Source organism: Sinocyclocheilus grahami, unplaced genomic scaffold (genome assembly GCF_001515645.1).
Source record: "Sinocyclocheilus grahami isolate Dianchi unplaced genomic scaffold, SAMN03320097.WGS_v1.1 scaffold53.1, whole genome shotgun sequence".
Lineage (NCBI taxonomy): Eukaryota > Metazoa > Chordata > Actinopteri > Cypriniformes > Cyprinidae > Sinocyclocheilus > Sinocyclocheilus grahami.
The window spans coordinates 1,568,710-1,593,596 of NW_015505232.1; the positions used below are offsets into that span (position 1 = coordinate 1,568,710).

A 24,887-nucleotide genomic window follows, 5' to 3' on the forward strand; every position below is an offset into this window, starting at 1 on the left:
CGTGCAGTAAGGTACGTAAAAACGGTGTTGCAGAAAAGTACCCAGAGGTACGTATTTTTATGAGACTGGGTTGATTATATCCCACCCTACACTTTTTCTCATCTTGTCTTTTTGTTCTTGTTTCATTTTAAATGTCAGATTATCAAAGTAATGTTGTCTTCATGTTGTCTTCTCTTTAAATGAATGGTTGGTGATGGTGATGAACTGAGTGAGTACTGTTGATGATAAATAGCGATAAAGCTGTGAAAACATGTAGGTCTCACAAATACTGGATGTATTTTTTGGAACTATTGCAGTACTAAAACGTACCTGAAGCAACGTAATAAAAACACAGCAATACGTACCTATATCAACGTAATAAAAAAACGTGCCAGGGTTCACGTATTGAACCCGAGTTTTAGCGCCACTCAGTTGACATTTCTCTTTGAAACTGTGGCGAAACGTGCAGTAAGGTACGTAAAAACGGTGTTGCAGAAAAGTACCCAGAGGTACGTATTTTTATGAGACTGGGTTGATTATATCCCACCCTACACTTTTTCTCATCTTGTCTTTTTGTTCTTGTTTCATTTTAAATGTCAGATTATCAAAGTAATGTTGTCTTCATGTTGTCTTCTCTTTAAATGAATGGTTGGTGATGGTGATGAACTGAGTGAGTACTGTTGATGATAAATAGCGATAAAGCTGTGAAAACATGTAGGTCTCACAAATACTGGATGTATTTTTTGGAACTATTGCAGTACTAAAGAATAGATTATGAACAAGGAAGCCTATGTTTCTCTAGCTTACTTGTTATGTTGTGATAATGTGATATTCAGAAATTCATTAGCTTGTACATTATGTTGCGAAAATGATGACATATTCACTGAGGATAAAGCCATAACAAACGTAGTATGTCATGATGACATGGTTATTAAACTGAGATTTAGACACAGTCAGAGGTGAACATGTAGTCACATACAGTCTGTCACAACAGACGTCTAATGTACCACAGTTTCTACAGAATGACAGCAAGTAAATGAAGCAAGAAAAGAGATGAGTTTGCATCTGATAGGAACTCATTAATTTAAAGTAAAGTCAGATTGAGGGGACCTTTGGCACGAATTATGTCTGTAGTGTGAATTTGGTTTTGGTGTATGTAAGCGCGACTGTAAAATATATGTAAAATATACCTGACCAAATTGTTATTGCTTTAAAATCATCTCAGTGTAATGTAGTTTTTATAGGTGCATAAAATACTGTTAGGGGTAATGTTAGCATTAGGGATGGACCAGCCTGTATATTAAGCTATTAAGTTGTGCCTTGACTCAAATATGCAGCATGTTAATTTAATAAAACCATTTAAAGAGAAGTAAATATCTTAATCTAGGCTGTTAATTGAGCTTTAGAATGACCATTAGCCTAGTCCAGAGGTGTTTAATTAACAGCAGTGTGCAAACGGGTTGGGTGTAAGTTCATGAAAAGACTGAGGAAGGCAGGTAAAACAAGTGAAAGCATTGCTTCTATCATCAATCGACATAGGACAGAGTCTGAGTTTTGGAAACCAAAAGTTTTAGAAACCTACAAAAAGACCTACATACAAATTGAACCAGTAAGATATATAGAAAGAAAAGTAGCACAACTATAATGAGTAGTCGTTAAAACTGTGAGAAGACGTGAGTTTTTGCCATCGGTTTCTGCTAGTTTTACTGATATGTCCTGACAGGAGGTAGGTAGCACAACCTGCATTCTGTCAGTCAGCCTCTTTGATTTCAAAAAGGAAAGATGAATCCAGAATGTTTGTAGAAATACAAAATGCCTCTGGGCAATGTATTGTATTTGTATACAATTGATAGCTAACACCTGTTCTGTCATATCGTCCTATAAGAGAATTTGCAGCTGTCATCATAAAATCTAAAATAAGAAAAGAGCCTTTTTCTCTAGCCTGTGCTTTATTGAACCCTGGCAGCAATTGAAATTGTAAAGGCTTGTATAGAAGCTCTTTAGTGTGTCTAAAGAGCTTCTATACAAGCCTTGACAATTTCAATTGTTGGCAAAAAGTTTGCAAGCTGCTATTTCTATCCACGGTTGGGTTACTTTTAAAGGGGTCATTTGATGCGATTTCAATTTTTCCTTTCTCATTGGAGTGTTACAAGCTCTTGGTGCATAAAGAAGATCCGTAAAGTTGCAAAGACTAAAGTCTCAAATCCAAAGAGATATTCTTTATAAAAGTTAAGAGGCAGCCACACCTACCTAAATGGCTTGTTCTAACACGCCCCCACATATCTACATCACGATGTGGGAAGATTTGCATAACGCCGCTCAAATGTTCACGCAAAGAAAGAAAGCGTAACTTTTATTCTCGCTGTAATATTGTTGTTGTCACCGCCGTGTCTTGAAGGCGCTGTGTGTTTCGTTGTGAAAGCGAAACTACTTTGTTTGGTCTTCCAAAAGAGGACACGACTAGAAATTGTTCTGACTCACAGATTGTAAGTAAGTTTTTTTTTATATTTAAAGAGTTTTTATATTTTATATTTTTTATATTTAAAGTGAGTTTTTTGGGCAGTGTAGAGTAGGGCTTGTTGTTTGTCATTTCTCCGATCACAAATGCAGACATGGTTTTATGTTTACGCGGCGCGATGCAACGCAACGCGTAAAAAGACTGTATAAGTCATTATAATCCATAATTATGTCCCCACTGGATGCAACGATTGCCTCGTTTATAATGGGTTTTCATGTTTTTGAATCACTGCTCCGGCCTGACAGGGCATCACAGTATGGTAGGGGCTTAACATTTCCGTCACATGCTTGAGGTGTTCAGCCAATCATAATGCACTGGATAGCTGGCCAATCACAGCACACCTTGCTTTTCAGACCGATGAGCTTTGTAAAAATCGATGCCTTTCAGAAAGGCGGGGCATAGAGGAGAAACAATAATGTACAGTATGTGGAAAATCATTTTTTTTAACCTTAAACCGCATAAACATATTTAATTACATCAAATACACACAAAAAAAATTATTTTTAGCAACATCATATGACCCCTTTAACTAGACTAGTTTTTATTCGGTAAGGGGTTTCTTATTTTTAACAAACCAGCAAGTATAACAGGTATAGTCAGACAGATTAGTTGCTTTATCTACCAATGTAGATACCAATTTGGTACCAATGTTTGGTTACTAGTTAGCTTATTTTAGCCCAACTTTTTCAGTTCTTTGGTTTGCATCTTTTCATTTTCATTGGAACTCAGTGAAAATGGGAATGTGCTTTATTATCTATTCATTTGGGGTACTAGTAATGCCATTTTTATCCCAACTGTTTTTACAGTTTTCCTTCTTTTTACAACTCAGCAAGTTTGAATGCGCGCGTCTCACGAGGACAATTTAAATAGCAACGGTCGTAAGGGGTTAGACACTGCTAGAGGAAGATGTTTATCTGTTTGGGTTACTAGTTAGCCTGTTTGTAACCCAACTATTATTCATTTATTTTTTGCAGTTAGTTAGTAAGATTTACCATCCCATCCCTTAATATTGCGATGGTAAGACACCGAAACCCACAAAACAAAAATATTTACCTCAGAACTTGCTTCAGTTTGGTACGGCGTTTAGACGACGGTGTTCACAAACCATCCAGCTCTCTTTCCTAAACTGAAAATGATGATAGTTTAATTCGTTAATTCATATTGTGTGCCGCTTACTTGTGTCAGAGACACTCTGTGAGGAGCTGGGAGGAGGAGACGGGGGAAGGAGGAGCAAAGCAGTTCAGCGCTCTCCTCTCTGCCTCATCCTCCACGGAGTGAGTGAGAGAGTATGGAGCTAACTGTGAGTGAGCCGGACACTGATGCGCTCTGAGCGGCAGAGTGAGAGAACGCACATCGGCTTCGAGACACAGCGCACGAGAACAGCGCCTATAGGCTGCATTTTAGCACTAATATCAGTCCAAGCAAGAAGAAAGAGCGCAGAAAAGGAGCAGGACCTCCAGAAAGAACTGATCGACCGTTTGAAAGACAGCATCGCTCCTAACTTTGAAGGACCGCAGTGAGCGCGCATCACTGCCTCGGTAACCACCACATTACCGAAGAGATCCTCACCGACTCCAGCGATGCGCCCCGCGGTGCTGCTGCTGCTGATCTCCGGGCTGCTCGGGTTCGGTATGTGAACGGAGTTTTTACAAATGCTCTACGCATCATATTCACCTGTCAGGTACTTTAATCGTAGGGAAAAGTGCGCAGAGTGCCTGTCCACATGATATCCGGCTGTCGTTTACTGAAAAATATATAACGTTACCGAATGATTTATAGTGTTAGCCGTCTTGTGTATTTCGCATTGTTTGTGGTGTTTCGCTTGTTTTATTTTAGGTTTGTGCTACAAGGTTTGCGCGCATCGGCTGTATTACGGACATGGCAACCACATGATATTGTTCTAATCAGTGTAGACATCACTTTGCAACTTTTCTTTGTGTTTAATGTGTAGTGATTATTGTAACTTGATTTAGAAATGTATATGTAATCAGACATAAATAAGCAGCGTGCGAAGGGTTGGTGGGGGTTCCGACCTCCCCAATTAAGACTTGCACCCTTCAAAATGAAGTCAACAAAAAGTCGAGGTCTTTAAAGAACGTAACTTTTCTGCATATACATATATTAGTTTCACATGATTTTAATTTTCACGTTAACCAGAAAAGTTTACAAATTTATATTTTTACCTTACGATTGAATAAACGTTCACAGACAGAAACTGGCTGAGCAGCAAACCATAAAAATACGATAATAAAAAAAATGCTTGATTTATGCATAAATTATTGCATTGAAATTTGTCCTGCTAAAATTCATAAACTGACATCCCCTCACTAAAAAGTCATTGTGTAATTTGCACACTCTATACTAATCAGTTTTGAAAAAAATTTCTACCTAAAAATCTAAGAGAGGGTGAGATGTGTATGTTTGAGTGGTTTTGTTGAAGTTAGAATCCATTCTTAACCATTTCCATCTTCCTTGGTGATTTAAGCTTTTTGGGGTAGATATAATGGCAGAGATCACAACCCGACACTCGTTTTCATTTAAAGTGCCGTGGCTTATGCTCCCTTCAGCCCTCATTTGAGATTCTGTGTTGTTTGATTGTGTGAGCTTGAAATAACCCGCAGACAACCCCTGAACGCTCACATTTAAGGTCCAGCATAGGCCAAACTCCTCATTTGAATCTGAAACTGGCAATAAAGCCTTCGGTATAGCTCCCGCATGCACACTTGAGCGAATGAACATCAAATCTCAAGAGGCTTTCTGGTTTATTACTGCTTTTTATGAGTCTGTGTGCTGAGATGTTAAGCCTCGCAGTGCTGTTTCTTTTCTTTTCTTTTTTTTTTGTACCTTCCCTCGTGTGAGTCTTGAGAGGGAGTGCTTTGCAATCAGGCTGAAAATAATTTTTTATGACCTAAAAGTAAACACTGACAGGATTTTTGCTGCAGAGTTGCTTATGCCATATGCACACGGTGTTGCACTTCATCAGCTCAGAACTTCGAGTTTACACACTGATGATATACTGCAGCCCCCCTTCTGCTCCCATCAAGTTTGTGTTACCTGACAGCATCTCAGCAAACCGAGAAATGTTTCATGGACAGTTTCGAAACTATACATAAAATTAATGGATCACCTTCTTCCAGCCATCTATGCGACAGATTAATCAATGGTTATTTATACTCGCCATCAGAGAAGCTGTTCCTCTGGTTAGCCGAGATGCTATCAGGTGAGACTTGTGTTTGTACCAGTCCCTGGGGACGCTTTGTTAACCATAGCCAACTCTTGTGTTACAAATGAACGCCGGGTTTATTTAGCATCGCTTGCCAGTTGATTCACGGTGCTGTGGCCAGGGAAACAGAAGGAGAGGAAAAGTCGATGCGATCTGACACCCTTCATCTGATCCCTTTATCTGCGCCGCGGCCCCGCTGCCTCCCCAGCAGTGAGGGGGAGCGGCAGATCTTTCCCCCGCAGCGACAGGGACAATCTCATTCACGCTTGGCCCAGACTCCACTTATAGCTCTCACCGAACAAGGAGCAGCCAAGGACCCCGTGAAACGGACCCTCGGGCAGACCGGCTCAAAGAGACTTGAGAGCGGTCGCCAAAATAAGTGCAACTCTTAAAAAAATATTTTAGTTTTAGCTCCGTCACAGAGAGTCGCAGCATGTTGAACTAAGCAAATATTGCATTTCCCAGATCCCGCCCACCGCACTCCACAACTTCCTGATTGCTGCAGAAGGCATCATGTTTCCTCTTTAAGTGTCATAAACACCATCAGCATTGTCAGCAGTGGCTTGCAGCCATGGGGGCAGTGGAGCGCTACATGGTTTTGTGTAGCCCACACGCTGCCATACAAGATGCTGTCAACGCTTGCTAACAATTATATTGTAATCAGAGCTTGTCTTTCATAAAACATGGACTGTGGGGGCATCTCGGCTGTTGTTTTACAAGCTACCATGGCCTTTTGTCTGTAAGCGGCTTGGGTTGTATTATGTAGGTTAGATTTTTACAGCTGTGGCACTCTGATAATGCTGGAAACTGAGTGCCTTTGTGTATTTTATGCTTTTTTTGCCTCGATTATACTAGTTCATGAGGGCTCAACGCCCTCAGACTTTTTCTATCGGCCTGGTCGGGCCAGTGGTTCATATTGTTTACTTGCCCTGCCAAAATTTTCACATAATTTTTTGATCCATGTAACCGTGTATTTTAATAATAAGGTTGTTGCAACACCCAAATTGTAGATATTAGTGAATAAACTTCACACTTCTCTGTTGGCCTGGTTGGCCTAGTGGTTCGGATGTTTTTTCTTGTCATGCCAAAACTTTTACTGGAAAAAGTTATTGTTTGCATAGTTTTTGTGCTATTTGTAAGGTTGTTGTTACAACCTTACAAATTATAGATACAAGTGAAATTTCACAATTCTCAATTTCAGTTTTGGCACCACAGCAAAAGCTATTAACTAATATAAAGTTGAAACATTATTTAAGACAAGTAAACGGTCATTAATAAAAATAAGAACAAATAAACAAATGGCTAACAATAGCACAAATAAATACAATAGTACAAAGATTCAAATGAAATACAATTTTTATAGGTTGGTTTAACAGTAGTATTAAGATAAGAAATACTACAGAAAAATAAGTCATTAAATGTAAAAATAAATAGTCGTCTTCACTGTATGAGTTAAATATACACTGATTTTTATTAAAGCTACAAAAGTGCTTCAGTCAAGAGCAGTGTTTTTTTTTTCTTTGTTGTATGATTAACAATAAGGACATAGACAGCAGCAGCTATATTAGGCTGCAGTCACCTTAAGACCTAATGCACAGTTTCAATATATTAATACATCCTATTTAATCCCAACTTTTTACATTCATAACTGACTGTGTTTGAGATGATACTCACCAAGGTGAACATTTTGACAATTCTGTTTATTTGTCTATTCAAGTGTGATAAAATGCAAAAGAGAACTCAATTTAGTACCCATGCGCTGTTTGAGAGGTGGCTTTATGTACATGATTTGGGTGTGTGCACAGAAAACCATCTGAGACGGTGTGAGAACTGAATTAAGTTTGCTTAAGTTCTCTTTCTCATCGCACTTGAATGGTTTGAAATTGCTTGAATGTTTGCATTTGGCAAGACTTAAAACCATATGAATTTTGTCAACTGTCCTGAACCTCTTTCACGCTGACCCCGGGCCATCGGGCACTCCTTATTGTCACATCCTGAACATAGAAGGAATAATAAGATCACCTCTAAAAGACTTAGTATTTAAGTATTTATTTTTGAAGATCCTGAAAGCCTCCATTGATGTTCATAATTCGGAATTATAGTGTTCGTTTGTGCTTTCCAAGGACAGCTTGTCCAGGAATTACAGATGCAAGGCTGTATATCTCTTTCAGTTAATTGAAGCTTAAGTTTTCTCCCACCTCTTTCTTTTATTTCACACATCTGTGAACTCTCCACTGCCTCAAAGCTGCATTTAAGCTTCAGCCTGCAATGTGTTATTTAAGTGTAATCTGCTCTGTGAAGCACCCAGGTAAACACCAATTTTCTCCCAGCTGGTCTCATCCCTCTTGCTGTCCGGTTGAGCGTGATGGCTCGACTCAGGCCGGGTCAGCCCGGGAATGAGGCGGAGTGCGTTCCCGACTTCGACTTGGCCCATGAGAATGGGGGTCAGCCTCTATGTGCTCTCTCCTCTATTTGTTTTTATGTAATTTGATTTGAGGCAGACAGAGATGGATTAGCCCATACATAAGTGAAGAGAAAATCACAACTCGGAGAGATGGCAGAGATAGAAAGAGCTCGGTGTTATTTTCGCTGGCTTGCCATCATTCCGAGAGCATTTCCACAGATGCCACCCGAGATGCATGGACAACACTCTTAAAACAAAAGAAAAAGGAAAGGCTATTTGTTACTGAGACTTTTACATTTTATCAGTGTTTCTGGCCACCGTGCATCTCGCAAACCAACAGTTGGGAGTGTAGATCCGCTGCTCTACTTGTCTCCGGGTTAAGTAGATCAAATTAATGCTCGAAGGACGTCAGATTTTCTTATGTCACTTAACACTTTCCATCAAAGTTTCTTCCTCCTCACCCTCACTGAAGCATTGACAGGCCTAATGGGATCTAAACAGGTAATAACAGTCATTTCTTGACATGTTTGTATATGAGCAATCCCGTGTGTGTGAGGGTCCCTGCTGTGTGTGTGGGTGGCAGTTCGCCTGTGTGTGTATATGAGCTTATTTTTCCTTACTCTGCACAATCAATCATTTGATCATTTATTTCTCTCTCTAATTTGCTGAAGGGGGTAGTTTAAAAAAACATCAGCATCATTTTATTCTCGCACTATATTGCAGCTATGAATCAATGTGACGCTGCCACATATTTGCGTCGCATTGCAAGCAGTTGTTTGGTTGTCGTGCTGACAGACTCTGAGAGATAGACTTAAGTAGGCCTGGTAAATTCCACTTGGATTTATGTTGTTGAATGTGAAGTGCTTGATCTGATAAGGGTTTCCGTGTCTGCAGGAAGTTTGTGCCACGGACAATCGCACACCTGGATTGACAGGTTTGGAGCTTGGAGTCTGGTGGCAGTACATAGCAAGCCTGTTTATCGCAGCATGGATGAGTGCCACAATACAAGCATAAGCCTTGCTCATTTAAATGCAAATCAATCTTTTGACTACATAACAGCGATTGAGGGTGGGGTTACTGTCCTCTTACCTTTAGATAATTCTGTGTATGTTTTTCTGGGGTAACAATGCATCCTTAACAGCTCCCGTTGTAATTTCACCTTCCAAATCCCTGGATTGCTTTGTGGTCACATTTCCGATAAGGGGCTGACTGTGCGCTTCAGAGTGACCAATTTCACAACACAAGATGCTTTGCTGCAGAGGAAGGCTTCTGTCAGGAGTGTTGTGTGATCTGAACCCCGTGAGGCGCGGTTAATACGTCTTCATTATTTTGTGCTAGTAAACCAAATGCTTTGATGGCATCTTTTGATGGGAACTGCAAGTAGTCGCCACGGGAGCTTATAATAATTGTTCTCAGCATGCGTCTCTCTTTGTTTGAGGCAGATTTGAAAGCCTTAAAGCATTTCCCATAAAGAACCTTTAATAATGTTCTTCTTGAAACAGTCCCAACACTCAAGTTTACTCTCCGGAGACTCGAGCGACTGGCGGAACCTCGTTATCTTGTGTTTGGTGACGTCTGTAGTGGTCCGATCTCGGTAAAACATGTGAAATGTTTCACTAACAATGAGTTATTTCCTGCTAGTCTGAGATCAAGAAGCCTTGTGGTAACTCTTGAAATAGATGTAATTGTTTGTTGGAGACTTGTATAAACCTTAGATGTTTTAGCAGACTAGTTCCCTCGCGTTCTATCATGTGAAATCAAGTAAGATAAAGATGCATCTGCCAAAGCCTGTGAGACTGTGCTTTCATTATATCTTGAAATTGAATCATTCTTTCACTCAGAAATCAAAAAAAGTTGCCCGAGACTCAGCTGTCTGAGTGTTTGTCTTTGACTCGCTTCTAAACCCCTAGACTACCTCAGAACAACCGAGCAACTTCTGTTGAGCGCAGTACAGCCGTGCCTTTTTCAGCACAGTAAACGAGGCCATCTGTACATTAAGAAGAGCTCATTTTGAATGGCTGCCTCAATTGCTGTGGTGCCATGATTTAATAAAGGAGAACTCTTATTCAATCAGCAGCTCTGAAAATCACACATGATGCGCGGACGCATCCGTCCGGCACGCCTGCTTGGCCGCCGACCAAAGCTAAATGGTGCAGCTTGAGTGAATTGACTCCTCCTGTTTCGAGTGAGCCAAAAAACACAAAACCAGCTTCTTTTAATATCAGATACATCCCGCGAATGAATGAAGCGATGCAGAACGCTGGAGTCAAAGCAAGATTCTGTTAAGATCCTGTCAGTCATCTGCGGTTTGAGCCGAGTATGGGGCGATAAACAGAAAATCTGAGCTAAGTGCAGTTTATTTTCACCTTATCAGTACCGATAATGGTCTGTAATGAAGAACGGCTGGGCAGTAATCTTATAAAAGCCATGAAGTCAGATCAGATAGCACACAGACAGATCTAGAGAGCACAGAGTTTTTTAAAAGTAGCCAGTAGGCTGAACCCCATCTTAAGTGCGCTTTGAAAATGATGCATCTGTCGAATGGCATCGCTGTTGGATGGATGCTGTTGAATGGCATCAATGAGGTTCAGCAAAGCAGGTGAGACTGAACTAAAGGTGCGACTATGTGTTCTTGCCTGACAGCTTTTCAGGACTGAAAGCTCCATTTCCTGTTTGAAAGCTGCTTTTTTTTCTTAGATTGCTGGAGAAAGATGAAACGAGGTTGAGAAGGAGTCGACAGGCACGCCTCAACTTTGACAGGCAGAGTTTGATTCTTTTGTGAGACTAAAGGCTTCTGCAGCCTTTTGATAACAGATGAGAACATTAACAATAACTCAACTTTACATGTATTGATAGTTATTCAGCAGAAACAACAAAGAAGACAACAGAGAACCGAAGAGTGCAGTTGTAATTTTGAAACATCAATATTTATTGACAACCACAGAGTCCAGCTGACCTCTGCTAAATGGAAAGAAAATTATTTCTTCAGTGGATCATATACAGCAGAATGGTGCTTGTATTTTCATGCTGCCGAAATATTTCCCTTCAGGCTGCTAAAACCTTCTCTAACTCCTCTGCTGACGCTATTTCTCCAAAGGACTGGGAGAGGAATATGTTGTAACTTCGAATGTTTATCCTTGCATCAACGATTTCCAACAAAAAAAATGAATAAAATGCACTTTGCTATGAATTATTGTGCATCTCGGAGGGTCTCGGCAGAAAATCTGCATGAAATGATACATTACCCTGAATTCACTATCATGAGCCTTGACTGTATGTGGTTATTTATCTTCCATTTAAGGTATGAATTTATTATAGAGGAGAACAAAAGAGGGCCATTTTCAGGCAACTTAAATGCTTCTACACAAATAAACATTTTAGAAAACAAAACTAGGGAGCCAGGTTTGTCCCATAGGCACTGATAAAGAATAAATACATAATTAATAGGCTCTCCGTCAGAGGTCCTCACATGAACGCCGTCTAATGCTCTAAGCATACGGAATGATGTAACACCATCTACACTTATTAAAGATCAAGGTCCCAGAGGATGTGACTAATGTAGGTGGCCTTCCAGCACTTACCACTTTCTAAATCGGAGGCAATGCTCTATATATCTGTTGATGTTTTTTCATTTATTGTCGTTTCTACAGCCCTAGCAGTTTTTAGGTACATCCGCAAAGCTCCTTTTCAGGGACATGCATCAGTGCGAAGGTTGGGAGTCCTGCTAAGTCATCTTTGGCTTTGAAGCACTTTTTTCAGGTAGAAGAGAATTTCACCTGGACACACTCTGGCTAATCGGAAGTCTTTTTCTGGCTGGGAAACTTTCGAGGAGGGTGTTTTAACTTGGTGCCGCATTCTCCTGAACCCCTGCAGCTCCTGATTGCTTGCAGCCCATAAATGTGCTCTCTCTGAATTCATTTGTAGGTCGGCTATATGGCACGTATTGCTGAGCTGGTGGTTGTACCAGGTATGTGGTCCTGTTTCTGGCCCTTGGGGTTCCCCGTCCTAGTGCTAATGGTCCAGCTCCAGCCTCTGCTGTGCGTTAGATGATGGAAGCAGGTTTGGTAAATAGCAAAAACGGACTGCTGTGTTCAAACATCCCTAATGGGACTCTGGTGCAAATTATCATCTGGGAGGTACAGACGACAGCAGACGGGGAAAGAGGGAGACAAGACTGATGGTATTCCGTACATGCATGTTTCCTTTAAATGGGACTAAAGGTGTGAAAACATTCTGAACAACAAATAAATCCCTGAAAGTCCATTAGAATATCGTTCACAGCTTTGGACTTTCATTTCATGCATCTTCTCTCCGTGAAGACATTATCATATATCTGCCGTCATTCCCGGTGTGATATTGAGCTGAGAAACATAAAAACACATTCCTTGCTGAGCGTATTAAGATTTACACCTTCTCTCATCTTCTCTCACTCATTATTTTGCTCCATTATCACAAAAAATAATTATTTTGAGGTGCAAACAGTCTTTAAGGAGTTTGAGTATCCTGTTAGAGTCGGTGGAAGTTTTCATTTCTCAGAGGCTGCTCTTCTATAGCTCAGGAGAGTTGGAGTGTGATCAGATATGTTCCTTTTAGAGGGGTCATTATGATAAATCTCATTCTCCTTCTAAGTACTATAAAAGCACATGGCAACTTTCAGATCGTAGAACTTTCTTCCAGAAAAAGACACTTAGCTGTAAAAATGGATTGACCTGAGCTGATTTTTTTTCATATTACTTTCTTCAATAATTCCATTGAAGTTACTGTTCATGTGAAAATCATTAGTAGTTGCATATGTGCACATGTGAGCGCTGCTGCAGTCTTAGGCCCTCCCCAAATGCCCTCATTGGTTGAGACACGTGATGACACCCATCCCACCCCTCCTGTGACCCATGGGTTGTCTGTATGTGTATTCAGTGCCAGTGAGCAACGGACTTTCATAATAATGAAAAACTGCATTAATTTGAGATAAAATAATTATCGTCATTAATCAATTAATACGATAATAACGAGTTAACTTGCTCAGCCCTAATATATACACAGCAAAACCCCCAGAGTTAAATCAACTCTGCTCAGAGTACATATTGTCCCAATCTACAGTGTTAAAGTAACACTGAAGCCAAGTTAAAGTTAATGGGACAATTAAGAGATTAATTAAGTAATGATTGAACATTAGTAAAGAAAACCCACTGTTAACAATGTTGTAGATGAACAACTACTGCTCAGGCTTTTAGACATGAAAACTTTCCACATAATCCTCAACAGTGGTAACTCTGCTTCAGTGTTACATTAACACTCTGTAGATTGGGACAATATGTACTCTGAGTAGAGTTGATTTAACTCGGGGGATTTTGCTGTGTGTATATATATATATATATATATATAAATAAAAAAAATTGTCAGTGGGCGGAGCCTTCTTGCTGACTATTGCTGTGTCCCAGTTCTGAGGCTGCATTCAAAGACTGATTGCGTCACTGTTGCATGAAGTCTGTTCCAACTTGAAGACTCCTTCTAATGCGGCTTTGAAATGCATCCTTTGTTTCCCGGGCAATGAAGGATACAACTGATGGATTCTTTGCGACCCAGACAATCCTGAGATTCATTGTGTGGCAATGACATTTTTTGAGAGAAAATGCTGAATTTCAGATGTAAGTTTTGGGTTAAACTTACTTGAATATCAACAATACAAATATATATGAAAAAGCTGTCACAGTCATAGGAGACTAGATCAATCCTCCGTAATCTATACCATCCTATTTAACAATGCTCAGTCCAACCTTTGCAGAAGTCTGCATCCTTCGAAAAATGCAGCCTTCGAATTGGGACACAGCTTGTATCTACAGAATTATAAACAATAATTTAGCATAGTTTAGATAATTTATAGCCTCGGAACAAATATGGTGGGAAATGTTTCAGTATTTAAATCTGACCTTTATTTCCTGTATGTTTTTGACATCTTTGCATATTTCAGCAGTTTTTGACATTGTTGACATCTCTTTTGAAACTCTAAAGAAGGCATGTCTTGGGTCTAAAGGGTCTATATCTCAGAAGGCAAAAAAAGAGAAAGGAAACCTATAAGGATAGTTTAGGCAAAAATGAAAATTCGGTCATTATTTACCCTTATCTTGATCCAAACATTTTGAAAAATATTCTTTTGTATTCCATCATGCACATTTTAAATTACATGATATCGAGTAAATGATGAATTTAATTATTTGGGTGTACTATTCAAATAAACATGTGAATCGGCTCTCATTTCAATCTAGGAGAAGCAGTTGAGATATTAAAAAGATCTCTGTTGTAACTTTACTACAGGGGTTTTCATCTGTTCCTTTTTTACAAACATAAAAACACGGTCCAGGACTCAAATGAGAAGGTCGCAGCTTAGTCTCTGAGGCAGACGGATGGGACTCGAGCCCATGGCAAGGTTGTTTTGGACCGCAGTGAGGTTTCCTCCAGTTGCCTGTGATGTAAGTAGGACAAACCCAGGGTCCCTCAGAAGATCTCTGTCGTTTTAATATCGCTAGTGTCCAGAGGGGCCGTGAGAAGGTAGCCAGTGATAGAGTTACAGCTTCTGCAGAGGGCAAACAAGGAGATATGACACGCTGCTGTGATGGGTCTTTAATGCCAGATAGCAAATACACCAGGGACTCGTGAGTGTGTGCTCGCACGCTTACTCCTGGCTTTTAGGGGCGTGAAAGAGTATGAATGTTGGCATAGGTGCGAAAAAGAGTGGAGACAACATTTAATTTAGCTTGTCAGTTGTCACGGGTCAAGCTGAAGGGAAAACATCTCCTGTGGCAAAGAGAGCTGATGTGAGAAGAAAGCATCCATCCATGTGTTGACTGGGAAAAATGGGCATTACGATGGAAAAAATACTTCAGAAAAAACATATAGTAAAAGCTCAAGTTATCAAACTCATACTCAGTCTTTTGACCACTGGGCAGTGCCATAGACTTACAACAGATAGCCTCACTCGTCCCCGTGGAATTACAGAACCTGTCAAGACATTTAAATGTGAAGCAATTTGACGTGACAGAAAGATTCAGACATATGCTTCCTTTGAAATCATTGACAGACAAATGTCTTTGAGAATCACATGTCATTCAGGGCTTCTATTACTCGATGATTAGAAAATCTCTTCCTCTGCAAGATGCACACAGTTCAGAGGCTGTCTCACGCTCAAGACTTCTCCGCATTACCTCGCAATTCGTACTTTTCTAATCTGTCCTTACAGGGCCGTGCTGCACATTGACTTGCTGTGTGTTAGGCAGATTGAAGAGGAGCGCTGGGATGAAGCATTGACTCCTTACTGATGGTGCTACTGCTCTTTCTTTAACCCATCTGCCCTGAACTCCTCTCTCTCGCTGGCCAGAGAGAATGTCTTCATCGCTGAATTATAGGGCAGGAAGGTCATTAGCCACACAATTTCTCTTCCACACACAAAGCTCACACATTCCTGACATGCCTTCTGAGATAGGAGGGTTGGATTAATGGGTTAGTTTTCTTTTCACTTGTATTTGTTTTTACACTTGTATTGATTCAGTAGTGGAGAGTGGAAGGGTAATGGGGAACCGGGTCAGAAAATGATGTGATCCATATTTGAATCACCAGGCCATGGCTTTGACAGTGTTGGAAAGTTTTAAGGGCAGGTCACACAACGCTTTTCATTCCATTGACTTCCATTCATACATATGCGAATGTGGAGGACCAGAAAAGCTCATGCTAATTTTGTGTTCTCTGATTTGTATCGCGTGTGACCAATAGATCATGCCTTGACTTCCTAACTGAAAGAACACAAGTATTATAATTGCAGGATTGCAGTAAAGTGGAGTAGATTGTATATTTTTACCTTCTGTATGTCATAGGTGCCCAGTCCTGTTCCTGGAGATCTACCTGCATGTTTTCTAGGCTACCTGCAAAGTTCAGCTCCAATCCTGATCAAACACAACGGGCCTCATTTACGAAACAAACGTACGACAGAAAATTGGGCGTACGGTCGTTTCAACGCAAAACTTGGAATTTATCAATATGGACGTGAGCGGTGGCTACGATCAAATCTCACGTCTGGTCTCAGCTCGTGTACGCAAGTTTTTGAGTTACCTGAACTTGCGCGCAGCATAGTAAACACGGTAGAGAATTGTAGAATGACAGCATTTTGTTCATTTTTATTTTCCTGACCGTCAAACGAAGCTCATTAGTCGATCGTTAACCAGTAAGATTAGAATGTCCTAATCTGTTTTTTGTTGTTTTGTACAGGGATTTAGCTTTATATGCGCGAATAGCAGCATAAACAATACCATGAGGATTCAATCGTCGCATCATGCACCTGCAGCGCTTCTGTGAAAGGAGAAAAACTGAAATTAAGGCCCAATCCCAATACCCCTTAGCCCTTCCCCTTTCCCCCAACCCTCTGTTTCACGCGTTCACGTGAAGGGGTAGGGGTGTCTCGATTCTCTTTTGGTTGGAGGGGTAGGGGAAGGGCCAGATAGCCCTTCAAAGGGGTATGAATTATCTCAGCGTAAACCAGCTTCAGCGGCAACATGGCTGCCCAAGCGAACAAAAAGACACATAAATGTAAGCATTTTTGGCATTAATAAAGATTTTAATGAAAAGTAATCATTTGTTTTATGTTACATTCAATCGTGAGTTCTTATTTACGGTCATGTTACTCAAAGAAATGTTTGCTGTTTCAAGGGACAAGGGGAAGGGGTAGGCGGAGGGGTAGGGGAAGGGGAATGGGTATAAAAATAGAATTGGGATTGGGCCGAAGTCTGTAAAAGGAATAAAATAAATAAGATCACACAATATATAACAGGCTATAATATAATTAACAGATTAACAAAAGGGAAAAAAACACTGTGCAACAAATATAGGCTACGCTCGTTTTTGTGACACTCTTAATGCATTTAATTTATTTTCTTTATATCTTTATTTGATTTAATCCATCTGATCGCACAGGTGCCTCACGCACACACAAACAACATTAGTTCTACCGTTGCCTGACATTTCAGCCATTCATCATCAAACTAAAATGCAGTCAACCAAACATAAAAGTTACACTGTTTATTTTAAAAAGTCAGCTGTAAAATCAGCGTACAGCGCCCAAACAAACATTTTTGCGCATGTGAAGGATTTTACACGGATATTAGAACATGACTGAAGTATAAAGCCATGTTTAGGCTAAATAATGAATAATAGGATATATTAATGCAGTCTAATTGTTTGCAATTATAAGGTTAACGGGTGTTTTTGGAGTAAGATTAATTTCTCTTTCATGAGATTACTTCCTCTTTTTGGCCGGGTTTCATTTCTCCATGTCGTAAACTCTAGGGATGAGGCTTCTAAACCAGGGTGTTTTTAGGGGCGTGATATTCAAATGACGATTGTTTTCTGCTGCCACATTTATCAACGTGCGATCATTCGTACGGTGAGATTGGCGGCATACGAATGTTTCATGAATCACACGTGAACTCTGTCGTAAGTTGATTTGTGCGCACGGATCCACGCTCATTTCTCTGTTATGGTGCTTTTCCACTGCGTGGTATGACTCGGCTCGGCACGGCTCAGTACGACACGGCACGGCTCGGCTCTGTTTGCGTTTCCACTACAGTTTAGTACCCCTTTAGAGTGGGCGGGAATATTCACATGTCGTTAAAGTTGCGCCACCTCTACTGCCGCGACTCCTGAAAAACGTTTTAATTCCGCGTCACCCCATCAAGCTCTCTCTGGATCCGCTCCTCTGCTATCAATAGGCGCGTTTCCATTACCCATCAAATTGCGCAAATTGCGAAAACTCCCATATATCGCAAAAAAGTTAGTTCGCAAATTCAGGCAATGCGAAAAAGGAATAATTCGCAAAACTGCAATGGAAACGGCTTTTTCGCATTTACAGGTCACATGGCGTATGTAAAAAGTCATATGATCATTCTTCAATGTACTATAACCTCCAAGAAACATTTCATAAGTGGCCGCGCTCCAGTATAAGGGACTTTCCCTACCATTAATGCTTAGACAATTTATACTGCACACGTCTGCGGTGCCACTGAAGCTGATTGAGGTCACTCAATGCTTTTGTTTATGTTTTTATACAGGCTATGGTTTATTCCAGCCGCGCCATGCATGTTTCTGAAGCGGCTCTCTTTGCTGCTTCTGTAAAGATACAATCATACACCTCCTTTGAATAAATATAGACAAAATCCCACTAAAATCCGTTGCCATGACTTATCGCGAGAGGCAAAAGGTTATGTTTTAGTCGCATAACATTGGTTAATGGAAATGCTGTCATTTCGCAATACTTTTTTATCGACATTTATAAAATATTGCCAAAGGTTTGCGCAAATCTGTAATGGAAACGCGCCTAATGAGAGGAACGTCTGTACTTCCTCAACAGCCCACGAAACAGACACTTTTTGGTTGTTAAAAAAGGTGCGCTCGTTCAAAACAGTTGCATTCGATCCTTCGCTGGCTGTGCTGATTTAAATCTAGAGGTTCTGTTGTGACACAGGTAGTGACGATTCTCTCTGGCCAATCCGTGATCTGCAGAGTTTACATGTCACGTTTTGGTAACGGTACGGTTCGCTTGGATCCTCAACCGAGGTGGTACTAAAAAAAGTACCAGGTATTGTACCCAGTGGAAACCCCCCCAAAAGTGAACCGTACCGAGCCGTACCGTGCCGTACCATGCAGTGGAAAAGCACCATTAGATTGATAAATGGGGCCCAAGGGAACCAACTAATAAAGATATTAAGGAGCACTTGATAATTAGGCTACAGACAGGTGTGTTTGATCAGGGTTGGAAGTGAACTCCGCAGGTAGGTAGATCTCCAGGAACAGAGTTGGTCACCACTGCTGTAGTATGTATTATGTGGAAATATGTTTTTAAAAAATTATGAAAATTTGTAGAACAATGGTAAATGTAATTGCACCTTTAATTGGAATGCTATTGTATGAAAATATTTGGCCTTATAGAGGATGGTTTTTATTTTCTTTGACATCATGATGACAAATGACTAATTCAAAATCCTGACAGTCCAAGAAAACCTAGATTCGAAATTGTTTTATCTCATTTTGACATCTGATTATTGTTCCAGGTTTCCCAGATTCGATTCGATTCTGCTTCATAACATCCTGATTTGTTTGTCATCTCCTTGGCTATATTTCCGTTATAATGTCCATTTTTCTTACATATGAAAGCTGCAAATACTGTTCTATTCACGGAAAAGAACTGGCTCATAAGAGTCATTACTGTTTGAATTGGGCTATGGATTTTCGACTAATAACTCTTTCATAACATTTCATCAATAAAAGAACATAGTTTAAGGAGTTTACATGACCTTATTCATTATTGGGTTTATTAAGTAGAATCGGTGAAAGATTGTGCCTGTAAATGCACTGTGTAAGATGAGAGCGGGGATTGTTGAGCTGTCAAATACACTGAGATTTCCCCAGAGCTCTTAATGCTACAGTGCAAACCCCAGCGGTTGACTTTACTTCAGTGCTTTATGACACAGGATTGCCTTAAGTCTTTTTGCATTTACTGTTCTTTTCTTGTAATTCTTAACAGTTTCTTACCAAATGACTTATAAGGAGATACATATGTTGAGCTTGTGATAATTATCTCAGCAAGAAGGAGAAGGCACTTTGTCTTAGCACCCAACTTGTCTTTGAAAACATGTGTCATTTTAGTTTTTACTAAAGCAAAGGTTTTACTAAACCTTTTAATAATTTGTAGCAAATGCTGTACTATAGAAATTAGTTGATGTATCATCACAGGTGTGTGACTATGGCTCATTGCATCAGATTTTAGAGCTGGAACTGACTGTGTATTTTGTGCTATTTGTAGAAGACTGAAAATTTTCCATCACACATATGAGCAGTCGTTGCAGATCAGGTGTAGATAGGAAGGTTTTGGCCTTCGGAAGGACTCGCAGTTTCCTTGGCACAGGCTTCTCTAAAACACTCAAAAGCTCTCGCCTTTTCTCTTGGGCTCTGTTTTCTGGCCAGTTGGACGAGACAAGCCGTGTCATTCATATAGCTGCGTCAGGCATGCTGGACATGTGCTGTTTTGAACTTTGGCTTTTTATTGCTGGGGCGTGAAAGCGAGTCAGCAAAAGTGTGAAGTGTAAAACTGGCTGAGGGAAAGCAGGATGCTGCATGCCAACAAACATTTTGAATAAGAATTTTTGGGCTCGTGATCTTGTGAAGACACAGTTCTCACTGTGTACTGGATATTTGCATATTATACATTATACCACAGAGAAATATGATACTTTGCAACAAAACTTGTTTATTTGCCATAAAAGGTGGATGTTATTAAGTCTGTAAATGTTCTCAAATATTCAACGAGGCAGATACCAAAAATCCAAAGCATGCTTTGCTTTTAGACTATGCAAAAACAAATAATTACTTTGACTTTGAAGAATAAACATGTTGAATTAAGCTGTAACAAAAGGAAAGAAAAGATACTGAAATAAATGAGTCTTTCTGTCTTTTTTATCCACTGAGTCTGCGGTATAATTTGTCGTGAAAACATGAAAAATACATTGTCGGCTTCTGTCTGGTGGGCCTAAGTGTTAAATAATTACAATAAACTGCCTCAGGTTCCTCTAAACCAAAACACTTCAAAGAGCACAACTTCTATTTGACGGAGAAAAAAAACCTTCACGCTGTCATGCTCTATTTTTACATTGACTTCGGCTCCTGCTGAAAACTGCCTGTTTACACGTCCCATAATCCCGTTGCCCCCTATGTTATGTATTATTGTGATATTTTATCAAAGCTCTTGGGAACAGCGGCGCTGGATGCTAGAAGGTTACTCTCTGAATGAAAACACTGAAATGATGTGTGCTTTACCTGAAAAATAGACATAACTCCAGATGATGGCAGCTGTAAAAGTAGATGATGACATTAAAGGCGGTAACGAGAGGCCACACGAACTCCACAGAGAAACTGGAGACTGCAGGCGACACAGAGGTGCAGTTTCTACTACCATCGGACCCTTTTGCTTAAGCATATTTCTTGATATGTTTCCGTCCTTAGGCCCGTCTCTCACAAGAGCAACAAATGTCGATGCTGAGAAAATCTTTTCACTGGAAACGCAATGTCTCTTAGGTTTAGCAGGGTCTGCGCTCGGCCATCTGCTCGTGCTTGCATCATTCTGCTGAGAGCTCTGTCAACATGAAATCAAAATTGACACTATCTAGTTTTTAATAAAAGTCCCAGGTTGTACTGAGGATGATTCATCAGTGCACTTTATTCCAAAGATAAACTTGTTTGTAGCGAATTTTTTCATGGAAATGCAGTAACTTTTTCTGCCTGTGAAATTGCATTTCTGCTTGTGTAATCAAGGTGGGGAAAAATAATATTAACCAATAATATCGCAGCATGTTGCAATCCACTCAATTCCCGATGGGACTTACTCTGTTTCACTTTGAACGTCACATTGCTGTTTTGTATTTAAAGGCTTAATTATTTTTGAGCAGCAAATATTAATGTGCAGTAAATGAGCAATGCATTCACACATTCGTTTGTTGTTACTCCACTAGTGAATATAATAATAATAATAGATTACAGCTGTAGATATAATAGATTAAAGGTCATGCGCACACGCACACACATGCTCACGTGCAGTTCCTCCGTTTAAATTTTTTTTAAGTCACTCTAAAGATTTTTCCGTTAAGTGACTCTGGGCTGCTGGCAGAGGCAGAGATGAGCGGGAAGAGACAGAATGATGGAGATCAGTAACAATAGAGGGGGGATAATTGTGCCAGAATCACAACCATCTGGTCTCAGTCTCCTCACAGATCCCCACGCACAGCTTGCAATCCTTCCTCTGAAATCCTTAAATCCTCACAATCTGCCACACTCTCTTCTGATGTGACTGCCATCACCCTCTCCTCTGCTATCTCTCTTTCCTTTCGCTTTGTCCGATCTCTTCTCTTTCGATCTCTTTCAATCTCTTCCCATCTCATCTCCTTCGATCTCGTCTCATCTCCTTCAATCTCTTTGCCTTCTAGCTCTTTTCTTCTCGTCTCCTTTCATCTCTTCTTTTCAGCTTCATTCTCTTTTCCTATCCATCGATCATTTCTTTTCCGATCCATCAATCAATGATTCTTTAGGGTCTTAATTCCTTCAATCCCCTCTTTTCTTGTCTCCACTCCATCAATCTCTTATTTCATTTCACTTTTTGTCTCCTTCGATCTCTTCTTTTCTTTTAATCTCCTTCAATCTCCTCGTCTCCTTCAGTCTCTCATCATCTCTTTCGATCTTTTCGATCTTCTCCTGTCCCCTTCTCTTGTCTCTCCTCTCCTCTCCTCTCGTCTCGTCTCGTCTCGTCTCGTCTCGTCTCGTCTCGTCTCGTCTCCTCTCCTCTCCTCTCCTCTCCTCTCCTCTCCTCTCCTCACAAATACTTTCTGATGATTCATGTGTCTCTCCATTCGCCTGAGGAATACTCTAACCTGTGCAGAAAAGCTTGAGAAATTGTCGTTATTGCCCATTCAAGACGAACAGAGGGGTATTGATTCCAGCTGGTCGTAACAAGGACAGATATAGACAAAAACCTTTTGTCCTACAACCATGTTAAGCATGTACTCACAGAGGAATTCATACTCACAGATTTGCCAAGATGACTACAGAACAATGTCCTCCATGGTCAGAATGCTTCAGTTAATCTTTGTTCTGTGTTCCGCTGTTCTGAGCTGCCTGATTCTTTGAATTCCAGGATTCTTGTTTTATTTGTTTCTCTTTTGTCTCTTTAGGGTTTCTTGGTTAAACCCTGTCACTGTAGTTACTCACTGTTAGGTATTCTGGTACTCTGGGTGTGCTAAATGATGCTCCGAATGTGGCATGACATTGCAAGTCAGACATAAGGCTAGATAAGTGTTAATTGTGTGAGCCTGGCAGAATTTTCTTCACAGCTTCAGTTTTTAGCTCTATAAAGTTCTATATGTGATTTATATAGATACATTTGGATGCATTGAAAAGCACACTTTGAGGGGAAATTTGTTGTCGATAGGCTGCTAAAACATTTAATATATAATATAATATATAACTGAGAAAAATAATGTATGCATTACCATTCAAAAGTTAGGCTGCATTTATTTGAACAAAATACAGTAGAAACCTTAACATTGTGAAATATTATTACAAATTAGTTTTAATATATTTTATCGTATTTATCATCATCAACAACACCAAACTTGAAATGTGGTGTTTTTAACTGATATTTTTCAGGATATTTCTTGACTGAATATCATTCAGGATTATCCCTTAAGTGGCCATTATTATACTGATTCACTTAAAAAAAAAAAAATCAGGACTAAGTACTAAAAAGATTCACCAAATAACTTCATTTAATGAGACACCTGAGCCTGTTTGCTTTTCACAGGTTGCAATGGTTCTGTACTGGATAATTAAGAAGAAACTTTCTTGAGAATAGCACAACAGATTTGTAAATGCAATCCAATTAAATTCTAATTTCAATTTAATCGTTTTAATAAAGCAAAATCTTTTCAGGTAGGGAATACTTTTAGGTAGGAGGAATGATATTTGTTAAGCCTATAAAACATGTACCCCATGTTGGGAATCACTGAAGTAGTTGATTATTGGACAATTAGTTGACCCTTGTGTTCCTTCATTACTCTTAAAAACAAAACAAAGCCTTAAAAGCTTAAAGCTTAAAGCGATAGTTGACCTCCAAATTAAAATTCTGACATTTTCTCACCCTCATGTTGTTCTGAACCTTACTGACTTTCTCCCTTTCAAACAACCTTTGACCCCAGTGTTTTTCATTGTGGACAAAAAATGAAAAGACAACCACTGAGACATTGTGTTCCAACATGACCGTGAGTAGGCTAAATAATGACAGAATTTTCCTTTTCCCAAGAAAATCCATCTAGAATTCTCTTACAGAAATAATCCATAGAGGAGTCTGATACTGACCTCTGCTGACATGCTTGCTAGTCTTTAATGTCTTTCCAAACTATGTTTTGGTGTTTTTGCCAGATAATTATTTTGATAAGGCAAGCATCACTGTTAATAATTGCTCATTCTCAGGGTGTTCTGGGGAGTTTGTTTCAAAACCCTATGAACCTGATAGCATTGCCTGTGTTAGTTTCTTAGACTCGCGCTGACATACAATAATGACCCTATTAAGTTAGAAAATGCTCAGGACCAGGGGACCTGATGAAATGGAGTAATATCTGTTTTCCTGAGACTTTTGAGACTCCTTTGCTCACTGTTACCTGAAAAAATGCTAGTTTTCTTTTCTCAAGCACATTGTGAGGGCATAAGGTGAGAAATACTCAATCTCTGCTCACCGCTGATGAATTAAAGGCCTGATTCATTTTATATAGCACTACATACAACCATTCGATCACCTGCACCACTTTCACAAGCCTTACGTGTAAAATAGAAACATTTCATTGATCCATCAACTCAAGGCTAGACCATTCTTGACCAAAACAGAAAGTCAGACTCCATAAAGTTGGAGGTATATGCAAAAGTTCCCTGAGACTCCACACCTCTTTGTAGTCCTGTTCGGGGCATTCATTACCCTTTGACATTTCACTTTATCTTTTCCCAGAGCTTCCCAAGAGCGATGAATATTAAACATGCTGCCTGTTTGTAAAGCAGCTTCTGGCTTCGCCCGCCGGCAGAATGTAGAGCTGTTGTGAAGCTTCCCTCTCCTGTGAATAGGAGGATATTCGAATCCTGCAGTTGCTTGAATAAGAGATGCAGAAATTTGTACCTCAGAGATATAATAA

The 24,887-nt window shown here is 39.9% G+C and overlaps 1 protein-coding gene across 1 annotated transcript in view; it reads left to right on the top strand.

Moving 5' to 3' along the window:
- The first annotated feature begins 3,794 nt into the window (after nt 1–3,794).
- kirrel3a (kirre like nephrin family adhesion molecule 3a) overlaps nt 3,795–24,887 on the top strand; it is a 149,204-nt gene continuing 128,111 nt past the window's right edge. Inside the window, exon 1 of the mRNA XM_016269589.1 lies at nt 3,795–4,126. Coding sequence (XP_016125075.1) covers nt 4,078–4,126 — 49 coding nt within the window. The 5' untranslated portion in view covers nt 3,795–4,077. The remainder of the gene's footprint in view (nt 4,127–24,887) is intronic.